Genomic DNA, 20,115 nt, shown 5'->3' with positions numbered 1-20,115 from the left:
CAAACAAATAAATAAATAAATAACTGCATACATACATTCATACATATAAACGTACCTAGGAGAGAAACGTGGAGGTCAAACAGGAAAGACAATGTTAATCTCCAGAATTACAATTTTTCCCTCGGCCACGTTGGTACAGGTCTGTTTGCTCAGTTGCCCGTGAAGGCAGGAAGGATTAACCTGCTGTTCTGAAACTTCTGTCCTAATCTGAGAGAAATTGAACTCACTCAGCTGCAAAGATAAATACAAAAACTCCTTGAAAGCTAAGCTCGCAGAACAGATACGAAGCAGAGCAAGCAACATATCATTCTGATGTGTTCTCTTGTGGGATTCTTCCTGCTGAGGGGTTTGACTGGGTTTTCTTCTATTTCTTTCCTTGTGTGTGCTCAGCACTTCCCATCCTTCTAAGGACAAAATTATACACTTGTTTACATTTTATGTTGAGTGAAATTACACTGAGAGACCATCTAAATATTTTGTTTGTTGTTATTCCCTTGCTGACATGCTTTAAATGGTGGACATTTTTATTCTTATTTCTCCACATGTATTACTGTCTTCCAATAACAGCAAATAATGGAAAAAATGACAGTATGATCACAACAAATAGAGAGGAAAAACTTTGCTGACTTTTGGCTATAATGGTGTTATATGTCAACATCAGCTTACAACACAATGAAAAAATTTTGTAAAAGAGATTTCTATAAAAGTCATTTGACAAAAGATTTATAAATTATTTTTTTATTAGAGGCAGAGATAATTTATAGTATAGGCCATAATCAGGGAGATTTTTTTTTTTTATTAGGAGTCTCTTCTTTGTCAAAAAAATTAGAACCAAGAATTTTCTTTCTTTAATATAATGATTAAAACAGAAAACATGAAAAGTAATATAATGGAGGAAAAAAAAGCCTGTTGGCTTCACCCAGTATAAACCTTCTTTTTAGTGACCCCTGCTGTTCACAAAGGAAAGCAACTGTTACCAGGACAACTAGGAATTAGCTTCTTGACCATTTGGCTCTCATTTCTTTCCCCTGCTCACTCAAAATAGATTTTTTAAAAATGCCACTCCCAGCTGCTTTATCAAAATCAACCAATCACAATCCATACAAATAATAACTACCAATATACATATTTCATCTATTTTGTACCAGATTCACAGAAGTCAGTCTGTAGAATGAAGAATAGTTTCTCTCTCTTGCCCACATATTGGAGTATGGACAAGAGTTTGAGGAAAGAGATGAAATGTGCTTCTAAAATGTCTGTGTAGGGAAGCCTCACTACTTTTGCACATGAATTGTGAAGAAGGGCTGGAGGGAGACTAGGGATTCTACTGAGGGGCACAAATCAGCTATGGGAGAAACAGGTGCCATTATGGACTGTCTGAAGAGGAGGACAAAGAGCTGGAGGGAGCCAGGATACAGGCTGGGGAGAAGGTGAAATAATTTAATATAAATTTTGGACAACACTAAGAAGGTAGGGAAAGGAAGGAATATGTTTGGAAGAATCATAGACTGCTTAGGGTTGGAAGAGACCCTAAAGATCATCTAGTTTCAATTTGCCCACGAAGGGCAGGGAACCTCCTATTAGACCACGCTAATCAGAGTTCCATCTACAGTGGGAAATCCACAACCTCTCTGGACAACCTTCCAGTGCCTTGCCACAATCATAGAATGCTTAGGGTTGGAAGAGACCCTAAAGATCACCTAGTTTCAATTTGCCCACCAAGGGCAGAGAACCTCCCGTTAGACCACATTAATCAGAGCCCCATCTACAGTGGGGAATCCCACTGGACAGCCTTCCAGTGCCTCGCCAATCTTGCAGTAAAGAATTCCTTCCTAACACCCAATCTTAACCTATCCTCCTTCATCTTAAGGCTGTTTGCTATTGTCCTATAACTACACGCCCTCGTGAAAAGTCTGTCTCCACAAATATGATAATCTTGTTTCAGATTGCTGGTGGCCAAGGAGTTCCGAAAATTCTACCTCAGTATCTCTGCGCGTTCTGGTGTTGTCTTCAACTCCCAGCCAGCTATCTGTAGCTAAACTGTCATTGCTTTCCTGTTACTTACTTACACAGATTCATGTTCTTAAAAGTAGAAAAGCAAATTTCAAAGGTATGAACCATGAGAATCAGTAACTCTCAAAATGTGCAAGAAACAGAATTTTAATTACAGTGTTAGATCTCTTGGAAAACTAGCACACTGCACTGCCATTGAAGGCTGTTGCATGGCTCACAAACACAGGAGCAAAAAACCATACGCACTTTCAAATACAAATACTCAAATATACACCTAATTTATATATGATTGACTAATCCTGCCTGGGCCAGGCACTGCCCTTTGGTTCTGTGTTTGTGGGCTGCATGGCTCAGGAGCTGTGGAGGCCAAGGCTGCTGTCCATTGAGCTGCTCTTCCTGATAGCACGAGCTGCAGCTGCTCCGTTTCTGTGCTCTGCTACAGCCTCAAAGGATGTAAAGATACAATCTGTTATGTGTTTTGTAGAAATGCAAAAAATATCAAACATAGAATATTGTGTAATGTTTTGATGTTAAAAATCTCAAAATAACTTTTAACCACATTTTCAGGTTCATACAAAATTATTAATCATGATGCTTAAATATTCTTTCTACTTGTAAGAAGAAAAACTGCTGTAAATATAATTTTGATGACAGATACAATATTCTCCGTTCTAGATGGCAGCAAACAAAAGCCAAGGAGTTAGAGAGAGATCACTGTTTCGTTTTACACTATCAGTTACTATGTGATTTCTTTACATGCTTTCATTCAGTAATTGTAGCCTAATGTGTGCTAATATGTGGTCCATCAACCAGTTCTAAAATGCTTACTCAGAGACAATTGTAGGGTTCTTACCCATGGCAAATGGCATCGTCTGAGAAATAATTCAAATCAGATTACACTAAGTTATCATTTTTGAAAACAAAATACCCTTCAGTATTAACTAAAAATTGACCTTGGTACATATTTCTCTCCCAAGCAATCATTAATATTCCCAATGGGAATACTACCAAGTTACAGTTGTTCCTCTTTAAGATTTGTTTTTAATTCAATAGCTAAAGGACAGAATAGAATGCTGCATATTTTGCAGAAGATGTATTTCATCTGTTGCTTCTGAATTAATCTGGGTAAGAGCTTTGCAGTCATAACTTATTATCACAGAATCTTACATATGATAGTGTTCTTGATCCATTAGAAGAGGAACAAATACTTTTGCTTTCATGAGAGCTCAGTGTTATAGGAATAACAAACAATTCTGTGATATTCTGCATAATTGGATTTAGTATTCCTTCAAGAGGTTGCTGTGAAGCTGTCTATAGTACACTTCTGGTTTCCTGGATGATTCTAACCTTGCATAAATTTGTGTAGACAAAAAGTGCAGTACTTTTTACAGCTATACACAGAGAATAATCATTTCATTTTTGGCAGAAGCCTAGAAGCTGAGACCGGCTGTTTCTTACCTTTGGTTATCAGTACAGGTTTACTGTCCATTACAAAACTAGTACAGGTAGATGGTTAAGTCCACCTAAATGTCTTGCTAGCAAAGACTTTTTTTTGTATACATGCTGTAGTATCCCTGTGTGCTACAGCTCTCAAGAAGCAGACATTTCCTGTTTGCTGAGAGTAATTCCAAAGTGTTTTATTGCTCAAGCTTGCACAATGTGAGAACCCATTACCATACACCCAGCTACTTTCAATGCTGTTGTGACTGAAATTAAATACCATCACAAAATAGAGGGCATTTTAAGAGTGAGTTTAATTTTCCCTACATTTTATTTGCATTGACATCCATGTTAATGGTTACCTAATTTTTGAGTTTTATTTCTTTCTGTAGGTGTTCTAAGAGTGAGACTTGTTTTGCCTGTGAATACAGTTCTTGATGGTAAGCTGACATTCTTACTTGTTGACAGAATGTATAGTGAAATGGTGGCATGCTGGCTCTCTGAACTTCAGTACTGTTTTAATCTATGCAGGGATCTGAATGAAATATTAAACAGGATGATAGTAGTTGATACTACAAAAAATAATCTTATAAATATTTCACTTTATCACTGCAAACATAATGAAAAATACATGTATGTTTACCAATGGTAAACTATTTCTCCTTCAGCTATTCAAAGAGTAAATTTGGTATGTCCACATTTAAATGTTACTCTCGGTGGTCCTTATTTAAATAATCAGCACAGACTTTTAATCACCATATGAGTGTACTTTTTCAGTTCTAATTAAAAAAAAAAATCTTTTGACTTAATTTTCACTATGGGGTTTTGGACAGAAACCACAAAGAGGCATTGTGTAGTGTTCATACATTATTACATAAATCCTGACAACTATTTTTTCCTCACTTTGTTAGAAATTAAATATATTTATTATATATTCCTTTCAGCATTGTGGTAGTTAAAGGTGAGCTCATGTTTACATTCCCATTATCTTGTTTGGTGGCCATAGTGTCTGTAACTCAGCATGGTGCTGAATTATGTTCACATTTCACATTTAATGATAATAATTCTCTGATTCAGCCTGGAAAGTCTACCTGAATGACCTGTGTGACTTAAACTGTTCTTACCTAGCATTATCATCATTAATACCTTAATACAAACATAGAGTTAAGAAACTGTTTATTTATTCACATAAAGTTTGTTTTGATGCCAATTATTTTCACTGCAGCAAAGTATGGATTTGGTGACTTCAGATAAAAGCAGGCAGGGAGAAAAAAATGATGAGATGATCTTTGCATCAGCAAAAGACTGATTCCCCAAGAATCAGGATTTCCCATCTGTGTAAACTACCTTAACTTTTCAAAGAAGATTCATTGAGTACTACATTTTGATTATTTTCAGATAATACCATTACAAATGAGAAAATACAGCTCTCAAGAGACTATAAGGAGGTCATGCTTTTCCTCCTTAGAGAACATGTTAAAGCAATATTTCCCCACCATAATCAGTGCACGATGCAGGCTGGCAGGATGCCACCTCCAAAATGTGTATCTGCACGGCAGTGACACAACAGAAGTGTTTGCATAACCTGCAAGCTCTTTCAGATCCTTTGCAACAAATGCCACTATATACCTGTAAAAGATAGGCTTTTTTCCACAAAGAGTTAGATTGATTTCTAAATTATGTGAATTTTCTATTGTTCTAGGTAAAACTGATGAACAATCAGACCACGTTGTGTAGCACTGAAGTCTAAAATTGCTTGATGTAGCTGAGAAACTGATGTCAGAATACATCAACCACTCAGCTGAGAAGCTGCAAGGCAGAAACATCAATCCAAACCTGCCTTTTGGAAGGTCTACACAGCTCAAGGTCTGTTCTTTTCCAAGCCCCAGCTGCCCATGGGGATGGATTCATGGGCATTTTGGAAATAGAGAGCCCCTTCTCAGCTTGGATTCTGCCCTTCTTAAGTCCAAGCAAACTCTCACTACTTCCCTGGAACACTGTCAGCACTGTCTGTTGTTGTAGCACATGTGCAGACATTTACCAAATACACCATATTTAGAGCACGTCTAACCAGAGAAAAAATCATCTTCAATGATTAAAAATCTCTAAGAAGAGATTTTTAGTCATTGAAAAAGTTCAACATGTGATCAGAGTCAATTATGAGAGTCATTTTAGAAGAGTTAAAAGAGGCTTTTCCATCCTGCATTTCCTGCTGGAATATTTATGGCCAGCTTCAGATTTATCATCTGCAGCTTAGGGTCAACATTATATGGTAAGACCTAAATAATGCACACCTGTAATCATGAACAGTGTTCCAGAAGTTTCCAAATGCCACTTTGTATTATGAAGTATAAAATCCATCTAGTGCTCATTTTCTTAAATGTCACACAACTGCAAAATGGCAAAAAATACAAGAATCTACTAGTTTAATAGCAGAATACTGAATTAAATAGAGCAAAGAGATATAGATAGAGTTTCTAATGGCCCACATACATTAAGATACAGGTACTCCAGATTGCTAACTTTTGTTGGTACTTTGCTAGATTTTCCTTTTTCAGAAGCACATGTATTTCCTTTACATTTATACTGAAGTAGAAAAACAGTTTTCTAGCAATCAGGCTCCTCTAGCTAATATGACCATATTTAAATGTATATAATATATGAATTAAATATACATTTAAATACAATAATAAAATCCCTCTGCTTTCAGAGGGTTCTTAGAGTTGGGCTGATTTGTTTGTGTCCACTTATCGTTATTCTACTGCCAGGTGATATTTTCTATTCAAAACATTTCCTGTAATATCTAAAAATATTAAACCATTTTGCCAAAGGACATGGATGAATGGACATGGTCTTCAATGTTTGCTTGTCAAAAGTATGCCTGAAAGACAATATAATATATTGTATGCAGGGACAAATAAGAGAGAAAGATACAGTTGCTTGCACTGGAAAATAATCTATCAGATGGATGGGTAAAGTCTCCTAAGAGTCATAGAGCCCTCTCATTTTTAGATTTGGATGTCTCAATTAGGAGGACTCGGCCTTTTAAAGACAAGTGTCTGTGCCTGTGCAAGAAAGAGCTTCCCTAGTCTTTGCTTTGCATAATAATCTGAGCACTCACACAGAAGGTGGGAGAAGTGAGTACTTGACTTCTCTCCCATCTCAAAGGAATTCAGAGCCACATCTCCAGTTTCTCAGGAGAGTGGCCTAAATAACTGAAGCAAAACACAAAAGCACAGAAATAATAAGAAAAAGGACTCAGATCTGAACCTGAATAGCTCTGAGCTTATCCTGAGAAGGAGAGATCTACGATACACAGCCCGATGCTGTGACCATATTTTTTATTTTTAAGCAACAATTATCTGCTATAAAATGCAGCAGATGCATTCTGATCACTTACAACAGAAACCGGTGGCTCCAGCATTTGTCATATTTCTGTTTTTGAATGAAAGCTGCTAAGGCTGCCTCATTTTGTGTTGAATCAAGTGCTGCTGTTACTTGTAAGTCCAAAACTGAAAGGCACAGTGAGGTATCTCCTGTTAGGTATCTCCAGGTCCTAGCAAATATTTAGGTATGAGGATTTAACAGACTGGTACCGACATATGCAGGCAGCAAAAGCTCATAGCTTGGGAAATATGAATCACAAAATTTTGGCTATGGGTATATCAGCCTTGTAGCCTCACAAACCTAAATGTTCTTTTTGTTCCTTGTATTCCCAGGTTTTTCATGTTGGTGAAAGTCTGTGTTGTCTGTGCTTGAAAAGCACTGGAATCTTCCAGTCATAATCTTAAGTAATTGCTAGTTATATCGTGAGCACTCTTTCATGCAGTCACTTCACTGACATGCTATACTTACTAAAAGATGGCTCACACTGGGCCTGGACAGTAAATTACAAGGTTTGCTCATGGTTTTAAAAGATGTAACACCTATTTTTCAGCAATGCACATGAATGAACAATCACCAGCAATGCACATTAAGAAGTATGAGTGATTGCTGAATAGCATTGCCAATGATATTAGAAACAATCTGACATCAATGCTACCTCTCGTTTATTGCATCTCAAAAAGAGTAATAACTATTGTGACATACATAGGTGGGTCTTCCAACAAGAGACAATGAATCTCAATTTTTGTAAGAGGCAGAATCACAGAAAAAAATACAGATGAAGCCAAAATAGTAAAATTATTCCAGAGAAGTCACTGAAAACTTTGGAGCTAGCATTGTGTTTAAAATTTGTAGATATTCTTTTTCACACCTCAGTTACTGTATATAATTCCCAAATTAAGCACCATCATCCATGAAAGGATCACAGATTTTTCTCGTAATTACTTTGCTAAATATTTACAAGTTTCTTTTCAATAGAAAGATCTTATTTTTGCAGTGTTTTTACACCCTGATTTAGAGAATTCTAATTAAACAGCAAGTCCTTCAAAACCAACAAACTCACTCCACGAATTCATGACAAAGTTTTGCCCGTGTAGTACATTTATCAGATGTATCTTAACTATTGTTGTGAATGCTGTGTGTCCTTGGCAAGGAATGAACTGAGCTGGAGCTGGGACTGCCTCTGTGGACACTGGGGGAGCAGAATGAGTTGGGGGAAGCATGAAGGTCAGAAGCTCAAGGTGGGGTGAAAGAGCCCATTAAAAATGTAGAAGGCCTGGAGAGAGGCAAGTTCATGTGAAAAGTCAGGGCCAGTTTTGATAAGTCTTTTATGCTTGAGGTAGACCAAAGCCTTAAAGGAGAGAGACACAAGTGGATCCCATTCCTTTGCCACTATCTCTTTAGTTTACAACCAGGAAATGTCTGAATATCTGAATTATCCCATGCCACAGCGTTGATAAACACTGGCACTTGGTCATTTAAAAGATGAAGGAGTGGAAAAAGAATGTTGAGCTGTATGAAAAGACAACGGAGAAAAACTCTCTAATTTAAAAATGCCACCAATAAGAACACGTTTTTTTTTTCTTTTACACTCCTTATCTCTCTAGCTCACACCTTCTTTCCAATCTCTTTCAGAAACAGCTCTATGAATAGCCCTTAGAACAGGCTGTAAGTGCTTAGAAACAGGGACTACCACTTGATTTCTTGCCTCACAGGGCATGACAAATATGAGGTCCCTGCATCACTCCCCCATTACTTTTGTGCCACGTTTTCAATAGGCCCATGCAGCTTTAGTTTCAACCAAGCAGAAAAATACAGATGATGCTATAATTCCTATGTATGAAATAATAACAAGCACATGAAAAAAGTTACCATGATTAGAAGATTATATTTATTTCTTTCTGATAGGAGAGAAATGTAATTCAGTCACTGATTTTATGTGACCTTGACTGAAGTACCAGCCCCTTTGCAGAATTACTTAAAGCTATATCAACTATAAAAGGATAATTTTTCATATAAGAATATAAACAGATATTATTACTTGTACCTTAAGATGAACAAGCATGTGTGGAAGAGGGAAAGTTGATGCTCACTAGGGAGGATGGACTGATTATTACTGGCATATAAACTAGATATTCAATAAGCAATAGATTGCTTATTTTCCTTACTGATTATAGTTTGCACTGATCTTATGTGTATCTCAGCTCCTTAGATAAAAATGCTCTCTGAGTTTTGAGCTTATTAAATAAAACCATAAAAATTGCTACGATTAATCTTTTCACTGCTGTTGCCACAGCCTGATCAACTTGGACTCTGTCTACCACATACAGAAACCTAATTTACAAGCCATTAAATTCACCTTCATTTGACCTGCCTGATTGTGTTTGGCAACCTTTATGTCTGACTTGTTCACCCCAAAAAGTACAGCTGCAGAAAAATCACTTGTGCTGGATGGCAAGGACTGTGTCACCCTCTCCTGCAGCCCTCTCTCTCCCATAGATGTGCTTCCATCCGTGCAGGGATGCAGCAGAGGCAGTAAAAAAGCATAAAAATCTTGTCAAAGCATGGTATTTTCCCTAGGCATAGTGATAGTACATGATAGTGGATGTTATTGGAATTTGATGCTTAAGAAAGATGGGACTGATGTATGTACTGGCAGTTTTCAGTGACTTGGAAAGGATTCTGCAGAGGTTTTCAGAGCTTCAAATACCTAACTTTTGCATGCATGGGTAAGATTATGTATTTGCACACACATCTAAGAGAGAGAGAACAAATAAGCAAATACAAATGCCCATTTTTCTAAGTGATAGGTGGACTATTTCCAAAATCAACACATTTTCACCCGACTCCTTTTCTTATGGTGATACTTAAATGGCATGGAGTGTCCAGAATGATGTCCAGAATTTTCTGGCTCTAATTAGTTACAAAGAAGAATAATGTCTCACTGGTGGTGGGTGGGCTAAAAGAGGTGCTATCATACACTGATCATCTTTTAGATTGATCTAGTTTAGCAATAATAAGGCAGAATGGGCCTAGGAAAATTGTCTGACTGCATTCAACGCCACCACAAAGACACCTTGCTCAGTGTGATAATGCAGTGCAGGTCACTCTAGTCTCTTCCAGGCTTGCTTAATTTACCCTACAAGTTTATTCTTTCACCAAGAATACACCATGGGTCACAAGGAAAAACTTAAATATTGTGTTCATGTCACATATTCATAGCTCTTGCACGTTCAGTCTTGACGAGTCTGATTTGGAGTTATGTATGTTGAGCTGAAAAAGTATTCCCAGTGATCAAGAGTTAAAGAAAAGTGGGTTTGAAACAGAAATAATAAAAATATGACTTATTTCTTCATAGGATCATCATTTGACAAATGAAGGTTCAGGGTTGAATCAGCCTGCATTAATCTTATATAGCCCAACATCAATCTTGGTTCTGATTTTGCAGGTCATCCTGCTGAGAATTTTCAGTTTCCCATTAAGACCTTCAGTGGGAAAATAGTTAACCTATTAAAATTACAAGGCAGTATCAGCTGAAGAAAAGTTTGTCCTCTATCCCACTGTGAACGTAGCTGTGCAATAATAGTAACATCTATTTCTGATGTCTGGATAGCTTGTCCCTCTGCATGTAGGAGACCATTATCCTATGACTGTGTTCTGTTCTGCTGATATAATCTCTTAAATAAAGCTTTACTGTTTACTTTCCTTAATTGAAGAACAATGGAAAAGACATGGCCTTTAAGAAGCTTCACTTTAGTCACTGCCTTGGAGTTTTGAAGGTGTTTCAAGTTGTCTTTCAATGTACTTCAAAACATCCTTGATAAAAGAAAGCGTGTGGAGGTGAAGTGGGAATTTTGCTGGCAATTATATTTCATGTAGAGTTTAATAAAGTTTACTTAGCTGCCATTCTCCTCCCAACTTTCCCACCCCAGTTTTCATCCTCTCACTGCTCTGCTAAGTGATGAAATCCTGTAAAATTTTTTTCTTGCATGTCTTGTTTTGTCCCTTTCTAGAGCTGAACACTTCTTTAAATAGATAAATCAAATTTGTGTTGTTTTTGGGGGGGTTTTTATCGTTCTGGGTTAAAATCATCAGAAACACTTTTAAACATAATTTTAATTTGCTAGTCATAAAGGGAACCACCAATGAAGATGAGCCTTGCAGAGACAGAAGGATGGAGAGATTTGATAATGGCCGATGTTTTCCTTTTACTCTGGACCTGGACAATATGAACTTATTTAACACTCCTCTGCACCAGGGGGAAAAAAAAAAAGAAAACAAGTGCAATACAGTCTAAAATAGAAACTTGTAACAACAACTAGCACATGGCTACAAAACTATCAATTAAATGTGTATGCAAACTGCACAAAAAGAATGGGAAATAAGAAATCACTCACTGGTAAGAAAATGCTGGGAAGTTGGGCCAAAATCCCTGTGAGCTTCATGCAGTTGCTTGATGCGCTCATCAACGGCCACCTGTTAAGAGAGGAGAAAAAAATGACTCTATTCTAGACAAGAAACAAAGAGCAATTATAGTCAGGTCATTTTTTTTATTAATGAACATTCAGTTTAAAATTAAGCAATTTCCTGCAACAAATGTTATCCTTCAGAGTCTTCAGATGATATTAAATGTGTCACTGGAAATAAATAAGCTAAAAAAAAAAAGGGATTTTTTCTGTTGTCCCCATCTTACCTGCTGCTAGAAGAAGCTAAAAATGAACAGGCTGATAAATAAAGGTACAGCAAATTGGCCTGACATTATGTACCTGAAAATAGTATGACTGCTGCTTGTCAATATTGAAGTCGGAATATCCATCTGTTAATATTTTTTCTAAACTACTTCTAAAGTACTTTTCAAAGTACAGTATTATAAATCAGCATGTGAAAAGTAATCTCATTTACTGTGGACAGGAAAACTACATTTCAACCAAGTGCTGAAATGAGGTTAACCAAAAGAGAGCAGCTGGTACAAACATTTCGCTGCTCTTTTAATCGCTCAAACATTAGCACCTCAACCCTTTCCTCAGAACAGACCTTTGAAGAAAATATTCTAAGGTTTTGTTGGGTTGGTGTACTGCATGAAAACAGAGACAATAGTTTAGGACTTAGTTTAGGTCCAGTTTTTCAGTGGTTTAATAGACTGTTAGTTACATAACAATTTTTTTCTCACTTCCCTGAAGTCTCTTATGTTAAACTATAACACGTGATAGATAGATAGATAATAAGAACTTTTACCTTTAAACAACTCATCTTTAAAACAATACCCCATAAGTTAATATAACACATCAACAAACTTATAAAACTTATAGAAAAGCTTATAAAAGATAGAAGACACTTCATGATAACAGAGTTCCCCAGGTGGCTGTTATTCGTGACAAAATTAAGACCCACAAAAAACTGTTTTTTCTTCTTATGGAGAAATCTCCAGAACCTTAACAAGAGGGACTTCTCTCCCTAAGTAAATGAAAGAAAAACTGTTTTAGAGGTAATAAACTAACTAAAAATTTTAGGTTTTGTTTCTTTACATTATCAATGAAAAAAATTGTGGGAAAAAGTATTCGGAAAAGTTTGTTTTGATTCTTACTATCTTTTTTCTTTTAGTTACTTTTAATAAAATTTTCTTTATACCCTTTTAAAGTTTTGAACCTACTTTACCTTTCTCCTAAGCCTATCTCACCACAGGAAACAAACGCATTACTTAGGAAATCTGAAAATTAGTAAAATCTCAGATTAACAAACCCAAACCACTACAGACTGGTTTTATCTTTACCCTTGAAAATCTCAGCGAAGTGGAGTATTGAGCAAGTGGCCAAAAGGGGGTGGTTACAGTAAGATTCCCTGGTGTATGAGTGACATCTATGACCTATATACTAGAAGGATGTAATTAAGTTAGACCTAAGAATGGCATTAGATAAAACAAGGAAAAACAACTTGAAAGTAATGATAGAATAATTTTGAAATGTAAATTTCAAAAAAATGTTTCCTGAAAATAATAAAAGTAAAATACTTTACTTTTGAAAAGTAAAGTGACTGATAGGAAGCAGGATCACTTAAATATTGCCAGTAAGAAAAAGTGTTCCATCAACACTGGCAAAACAGAAGTGTATTTTAACTGGCCTAATTGTGATATACGTAACAAGGAAACAAATAGGTTCCACAAGTAAATTGTGATATACATAACAAGGAAATGAATAGGTTGCACAAGTAAAAAGCAATCCAACATTTTAAAACTTTCAGGGAATTTTTTGGTTGGTGGTGGCAGGAGGGAACTATTATATGGGCATGATACATTCAGAAGGAAAAAAATTAAATTGGTAGAATTAATGAGTTATTTGATATGATTGTGTGTGTTTGTCAGATAACCCCTAGACCCCAAAATCTTCTTTAACTACGCAATAGCAATTTGCTGCCAAGACATGATTTATTTGCTTACAATTTTAAAACTAACACTATAAGCAAAATGCCCACTTGCTTTATTTCCTCAAACCATTTTTCAGGTGCTTTTCCTGCAGCTCCCTTAATTTCTATGTCATCGTTTCTGGCTTCCCACTGAATTGCATGGACAGATGTTTCTGTTAAGCAATGCTTCATACTGACTTTGAGCTTGAGTTCACACCCACTTCACTGCACTGATAGAAGCTGGGGAAGTCTGTAAGTGCATAGAAAACCATGAAGGGGTTGCTTCTGGTCATCAGTATAATTGGCTTAAGTACAGAATAATTAACTGATATGCTATTATTTTTAACCAAGAAATGACCTTTCAATGAAGACTAGAAAGATAATCTTAAATGTACCTAAACACATGTAAATGAAAACCACTGGGAAAATGTATTGAAAATGTATATGCTCTTTAGAATTGTCTTAAAATTACCTCATAATGTACTTATTTTCATTAGGAAATATTGGTTAATAAAGAAATATATGGCTCTTCCTTTATATTAGTACATACTTTTCATTAAGTTAGCAAGGATGGAAAGAATTTTTGCCGGCACGAAGAATCCCTAAAGAGAATGAGAACTTTACAAACACACAGTGGGGAGCAGTGTTTCATATAGGAAAATTTCAACAGCCAAATAGTGATCAGCAAAGAGCGTGGGAACCCTTTAGTACACATGACCTCTGCCAGCACACAGCCTATACAACTTCTATATGTGTGCTAAAAGTGAGAATTCCAATCCCTTCAAAATATCCAGGTAACCTTTAAACTTCACAAAATTATTAACCTGAAGATTTTTAGTTGTATATGTACATCAGCAAAATAAAATACCTTACACACTTCGAGGTTAACTTTCCAACTGAACTGCTTTGGATGTGAGCCAGGAAATACCTCTTTCTAGAGGTAGATTTTGTCAATACTGGGAAGAAGAAAACAGTGAGAAATCTTGAGAATTCTCCAGGAAATATCACCTGAGAATACAAAGCCTTATTCCGCTTGGCTCCCAGGAAAGACCATTTGCTGATGTATTGGCATACTACCTTTTAGGTAAAAGACAGTAAAAGATGAACTCACTTTTGGTAGTAGAGCAAGGAACATTATTGCAGTCAGTTTCTATTAATTTTATCAAAACGAACACATAAATGGTAAAATAACAAAATTTGAACCCACAATAACTCAGATAATGATGTACAAAAAATACCCACCTAAACAATCCTTGCTTAAACTTACAGAAAAATGGGTCTCTGATCTAATAAAATCAGATTTGGATTTGACTTAGGGACTTATACACCAACAATCTGAAAAAGGAGATTCTATCTATGCAAATCTTCATAGATGTTTCATGATTCTTAAAAGAAATTCTCACTGGCATAAAGTGAGAATTTAGTGTTTCTTTTTTTCATAAACAAGCCATTGGTAATTCCCAAATTTTAGATTTTTTTCTTTGCCTTGTTTTGCCTTCAAATCAAGTGAAAGAGGCTCCTCCAAAATGAGCTCAAAGAGTGTCTCCTGTACTTTTGTATGCTATGCTCTGAACCAAGAGCAGTTAGAACAAAATGTCGTGAACAATTTGAGCCTTGCGGTATGGGAAGAAAACTGCAAAATTTTCAAGCCCATTCAAGCATTCATTTTCCTTGCTTTAAAGGGAAGAAAAAAAAAAGTGCTGTTAATAAAGGAAAACAATCTCTTCTGATTTCAGTAGTGTTGGCTTAGCCACGAAAAAAAATACTACTTTAAAGGTGCTATTACCAGAATGTAATCTGTGCGATCACAGAATGGGTAAAACTGGAAGGTACCACAGTGGTCCTCTGGTCCAATCTCCGTGGGATGGGATTGTGGATTCCATTTGGGTACCTTTTAGGTAAAACTCCAAAGATTTCTCCACAAGAACTGTTACTAATACATAAATGGATTTCTAAAAGGTCAGCTATTGCTTTATCATGATATGAGAATTTGATTTAAACAGACCAAAATATTTTTATATCTAATTATTATTTGAAAACAAACATCAGAACTTTCTGTAATTGGGATACTTGAACCATTGCTTTTCTTCAATGTGGATGCATGCTTGAAAAGACATGCATTTCCTTTATTTATTTAATCTAATTTTTTATATAACATTGATCTTTCAGACGTAACAAATGAAAGAATCACAGCAGTGCAGCAAATATACTCAAGGCTGAAGATGGTAATATTAAAGATCCTGTACTGATTTTAAGTGATATTGACATGGTACAGAAACAGCTTCTGCTAAAAAAATTGGCTAAAAAAAAATTGAAGTCCTTCTCCTTTAAAGACTTTGAAAACATTTGATGAAACAAGTTCTGTTTCCCAGCACTTGGATGCAGCCCTGTGAACTGAATCTATAATCAAGTTCAGAAAAACAAATTAAGACAATAACAAAAGCAAAGCTCTGCCATGCAGTTGTTAGGAATAGTTTCTAAGTGCTTTACCTAAAGTGGGGTTTGACCTTGACAACATTTTTGTAGCAGCTCCACTACAGTCAGAATAAGGATTTGATAGATTTAACTTGGGTCTACCACTAAACTCTGGCAGGGGGTGTTGGGATTTGTCTTTTTTTTTTTTCTCTTTTTTTTTGAGGTTTAACTGAGAATATTTTTATGACATATAAAGTGTTCTTTTGTGTTTATGTCCACACTACAAAGCAGGCCTAGATCAAGCAGAAAATAGGAGATGTTTAATTCTCACTATTTCCCATGTTCTCAAAAAGTACCCAACAGCAACCATCCAGCAGTGCTGGAGTTGCTGAACTACTCCAAGATGTGCTGGAGGAAGGAGGCACACCCATCATGTTATTGAAGTTGTGCCTGCAAACAAGGATAGCCTCAGCAAAGAGCTATAGGAATGGTCTCTCTGTCAATCCACCAATCTTGTCCTCTTGGATCTACCAACACTACAGAGACATAAGAGCCTTGGTGTAGCTGTGGTATAACCCTGCCACAGCCTTGCTCATAGCTTTGATTTTCCACTGAACTTGTTCAGTGGAGGAAATTTCCACCGGGGTGCTTCTCTGAGCTCTGACTGCCAGCTGAACCACCCTGCAATGAGCCAAGGTGACTGCTTGGGTGCTTCTCTGTGCTCAGCACTCTCAGGGAATTCACATTCAGTGAAGTTGGCAAGGAATTTATTGAAAAAAAATTACATGAAGGTGTGCAAGTAGCAATTTTCACTACTTATTAACATGAAGCAGCAGAAATGAGATCACTAGTTTAAAGAAGTACTAAATGTAAAGAGTTAAGGCAACTGTTGAATGGCTAGGATTCTGAGTAAAAATGGCAAGAAAAGAGAGAAAGAATAGAAGATTGTCCTCTAAACAGCTATATTTAGTGCAGCAGCAAAAGGATACACAATCTCCTTTTTCTTTTCTCTTTTGGTCAAAATTTGCTTCACCAAAAGCTGTTCTCACAAAAAGAGAAAGGCAATTTTGTGTCTCAATCAGCATGCATCCGCACAATACTTATTAAAACAACACTCCTTTAATTTCCCCCCATATTCATAGCATTTCCAGAGCCTCCTGACCTTGACTCCAACCAAGCACAGCCAATTTGCCTGCATATCAAAGGAACCCGGCTCCTACAAGACCCTCTTTAATGTTGCCCAGCAATTCTCCTCCCAGGAGCTGAAAAGCTTCTTTCTTTGCTCTCACTGAGTCAGAGCTGTCAAAGCAGTGCGAGGCTGTTCCTCACAAATCAATAAACAGGAAGATCTGATCTGCTGTACTTCTAATAGCCACCGAATTCAGCCAGTCACTCACTGCTCCTCGTACATTAGGAGATAAGGATGGATTTAAATAAGAACACTTTGTGCTGTTAATGAGGAACAGCAGGGGGGAAAGGCAATTGATAGCCATTGTTCCCAGCTGCTGAAACTCAGGTTTAAGTCTTGACATTTACTGAGTTGAAAAAACAGCTAAGGACAATTAGTTTTCTGGTGAAAAGTTCAGTGTTCTGAAATATTTTGAGAGCGTAAAAATGCGCTTATTTTCCACATTAAAGAAAAAATAGATAAGTACAATGCTATTTGCATGCATTTACAGCTGTTACAAAGACTAAATTCAAATATCTGGGTCATGGTGGGACTGTATATTTCAGCAGATTGAAATCTGAGTGACTTCATGAAATTCCCCTTCCAGTAAAAAAAAAACCCAAAACATAAAAAATAGTAGAACACATGCATTGCACTTTGACTGCGTTTTTATATTTTGAGATGAAACAAGAATAAAACGTAATATAAATTCAGGAAACATCTTCAAGCTTGGGGCACAGAGCCTTAGAAAACTGTAAATAAAAGAATGATCTCCTTGAATTAATATGTCTACTGTGAATAAGCAGCTTCTTAGGCTTTTGTTTTATAATCCTAAGTCTGTGCACTTTGGCCTTTGTGTATCTCTATGCCTGAGGAAAGAAAGTTAGGTCTTAAAATTTAAATAACAAAACCACCCAAATTTGGAGAGAATAAAACAGTTGTAAACCGTGTGAAATCTTAAGAACAAATATCTTCAGGAAACAATTCTCTTAGAAAATGTTACTTGTTTTGTTTTGGATAAAAGATATTCTCTCAGACAAGCCTTTCATGTGATATCCCCACTGCTCCCATTGGAGCCATCACAGAAGCTGGTGCAGGTTCTGCAAGGCCTTCCACATCACTCTATATTCCTCATTTCTACCTATGAACTTCAGTAGGATATAAAATATTTTATGAAACTGGTATGAGCTGAGAACGGGCTCAGTCTTTCAAAGGTACTGGAAACTGCTGTGCTGCCCTCCATTCTAGAACATTTCTTAAGAAAGTTTTCAAATTCTTCACTGTCAAACCACATGAATTCTTTTTTAATATTGCTTTTGTATGCGATTTAATCAATACCAACTATTTTTTTCTGCCAGATTCCTTGCTGTATTCCTTTTATAATATCCCAATAAACTAATTTTACAAACATTGATATTTAGCAACTATTTTTCTCAGAAAGCAGCGCTACACCAATTAAAAAGTTTTCAATTTATAATTTACATTAGCTTCAAATCCAAATAAATAAATTCCCATTGACACCCCCTCGCATATTCCAGTCCAGGTGGGCTGTGGCTTGCCTAACCACATCTCTGTACTCTTGGACAGTGCTTCTATGTTCCTCCTAAGTTACCTCTCCAAGCTTTCTCTGTCTGTGCAGTCCCTTTTTTATGTTTGAGTTTTGCAAGGAGCTCCTTGTTCATGCACACAGGACTCTGGGCACTCTTTCTGGACCCACTGCCATTCAGGATGAACCAGTTTTGAGCTTTTTAGAAAGTGACCCTTCCTCATCAATGAACTTTCTTGGACCTCTCTTACTTGCAGGGGTTTATCCTGTGGGATTCTTCCAAGCAGATCCCTGAAGAGGACCAGGTCTGCTCTCCTGCAGCCCAGCTTGTGCTCTCATGGTCACTGCAGCCAGGAGTGCCTTTGATTTTCACCTCCCCAGTGAGCCTCTCCTTGTTTGTGAGTGTGAGGTCCAGCAGAGCATCTGTCTGCACTGGCTCCTCCATCAGTTCTGTCGGGAATTTTCCCAGGAGCTCACTGCATTGCTTACAACCTGCTGTTGTCTCTCCAGCAAATAATCAGGCTGCTCCCCCTTTCCACTTGCCTGTAAAAGGCCTCAACCATTTGCTCTGCAGGGTTAGGTGGCCTGCAGCAGACACCCACTACAGAATCATCTATACTGGTCTGCTCCTGAATCCTCAGCCACAAGTTCTCAAGAGCTCTTTTTCCAGCATATCATTCCTACTTTAAAGCTCTTCCGTGTCTTTTATATGTCCCCATAAAACAAACTCCTTAGAGCTCTGACTGTGCAGACCTATAGATCCAGGGATTTCTCTTCTGCCTTCAGCAGAAAGCTGAAACTATATATATTCTTAGTTCTGTATTGTAAGCTGGGGAAAAGAGAAACTAAAATGTATAGGCTACCCTGAACCTCTGGTAGGTTATTGATCTTAAAATGAATCTAACTTTGATGCAGTTTGACATTTTCAAAGTCAGTGGGAGCTGGGTGCCTGCAACTAGGGAGAGAATGTGTTCTGTGGTAAGTAAAACTGTCTAGAGGAGCTCAGCATGTCACATATTCCTCCTGAGATCAAATCTGACTTCTGAGATCAAGACACCTGCATACCTTCATACTATAAGCTTTGAAATGTTCCACATAATTTTTTATCATTTTAAAGCCACATTCTGTCTATCGTTCAGGATAACTCAACATCCATATGGCTTTTAGGTGGTATCTTTCACCTCTGGGCCCCACAACCAAGACACACCAACCAATGGATCAGCTGCCGAGAGCCTGAAGGAATTAACAGGAATGATGATGGCCTACAGCAAAGGCTTGAGTGAACAATTGCAATTAAAACTGAGGAACAGAAGTCTTATGGAATCAGGAAAGAGGGACAGATCTGAAGTGAGTCCTCTCTTTTTGCAGTATGAATATAAAAATTTCTGCTGTGTCAGTGATATTAAATCTTATTAAATTGTGCTAAACCACAGGCATTTGGAGGGTTCTGGATTATAAATTATGATAAGCATTATTCAGAAGAAAAACTTCTGCTATGTGTTTTCCTAGTTATGTATGTTAAATAACATAAGGATTTAGGAAAAGGCTAAACCATTAATTCTGATTCTGTTGTTGCTTAAACATGACTCCTTTTTGGCTCTAACCATCTACTGTTCCTACCCTGATGAGGTTGATGCATGTAGTTTTTCAGGCATTTTTGTTTCACTTTTGGGGCATGCACAGAAAATAACATTATGTATAACACAGTTAGGTCTCCTTAACATGCAACTATAAAGATATAAAAAAGGGT

At 36.9% G+C, this 20,115-nt stretch overlaps 1 protein-coding gene across 8 annotated transcripts in view; it reads right to left on the bottom strand.

Annotated features, from left to right (window-relative positions):
* Positions 1–20,115, bottom strand: part of DMD (dystrophin) — a 1,159,435-nt gene that overhangs the window by 116,411 nt on the left and 1,022,909 nt on the right. For all 8 annotated transcript variants that reach the window (XM_039714180.1, XM_039714179.1, XM_039714182.1 and 5 more), the window contains one exon: positions 11,235–11,313. In XM_039714180.1, coding sequence (XP_039570114.1) covers positions 11,235–11,313 — 79 coding nt within the window. The remainder of the gene's footprint in view (positions 1–11,234; positions 11,314–20,115) is intronic.

The sequence above is a fragment of the Passer montanus genome, unplaced genomic scaffold (assembly GCF_014805655.1).
Source record: "Passer montanus isolate IOZ18808 unplaced genomic scaffold, ASM1480565v1 scaffold3, whole genome shotgun sequence".
Lineage (NCBI taxonomy): Eukaryota > Metazoa > Chordata > Aves > Passeriformes > Passeridae > Passer > Passer montanus.
This window is presented reverse-complemented; position numbering and strand designations above follow the sequence as displayed.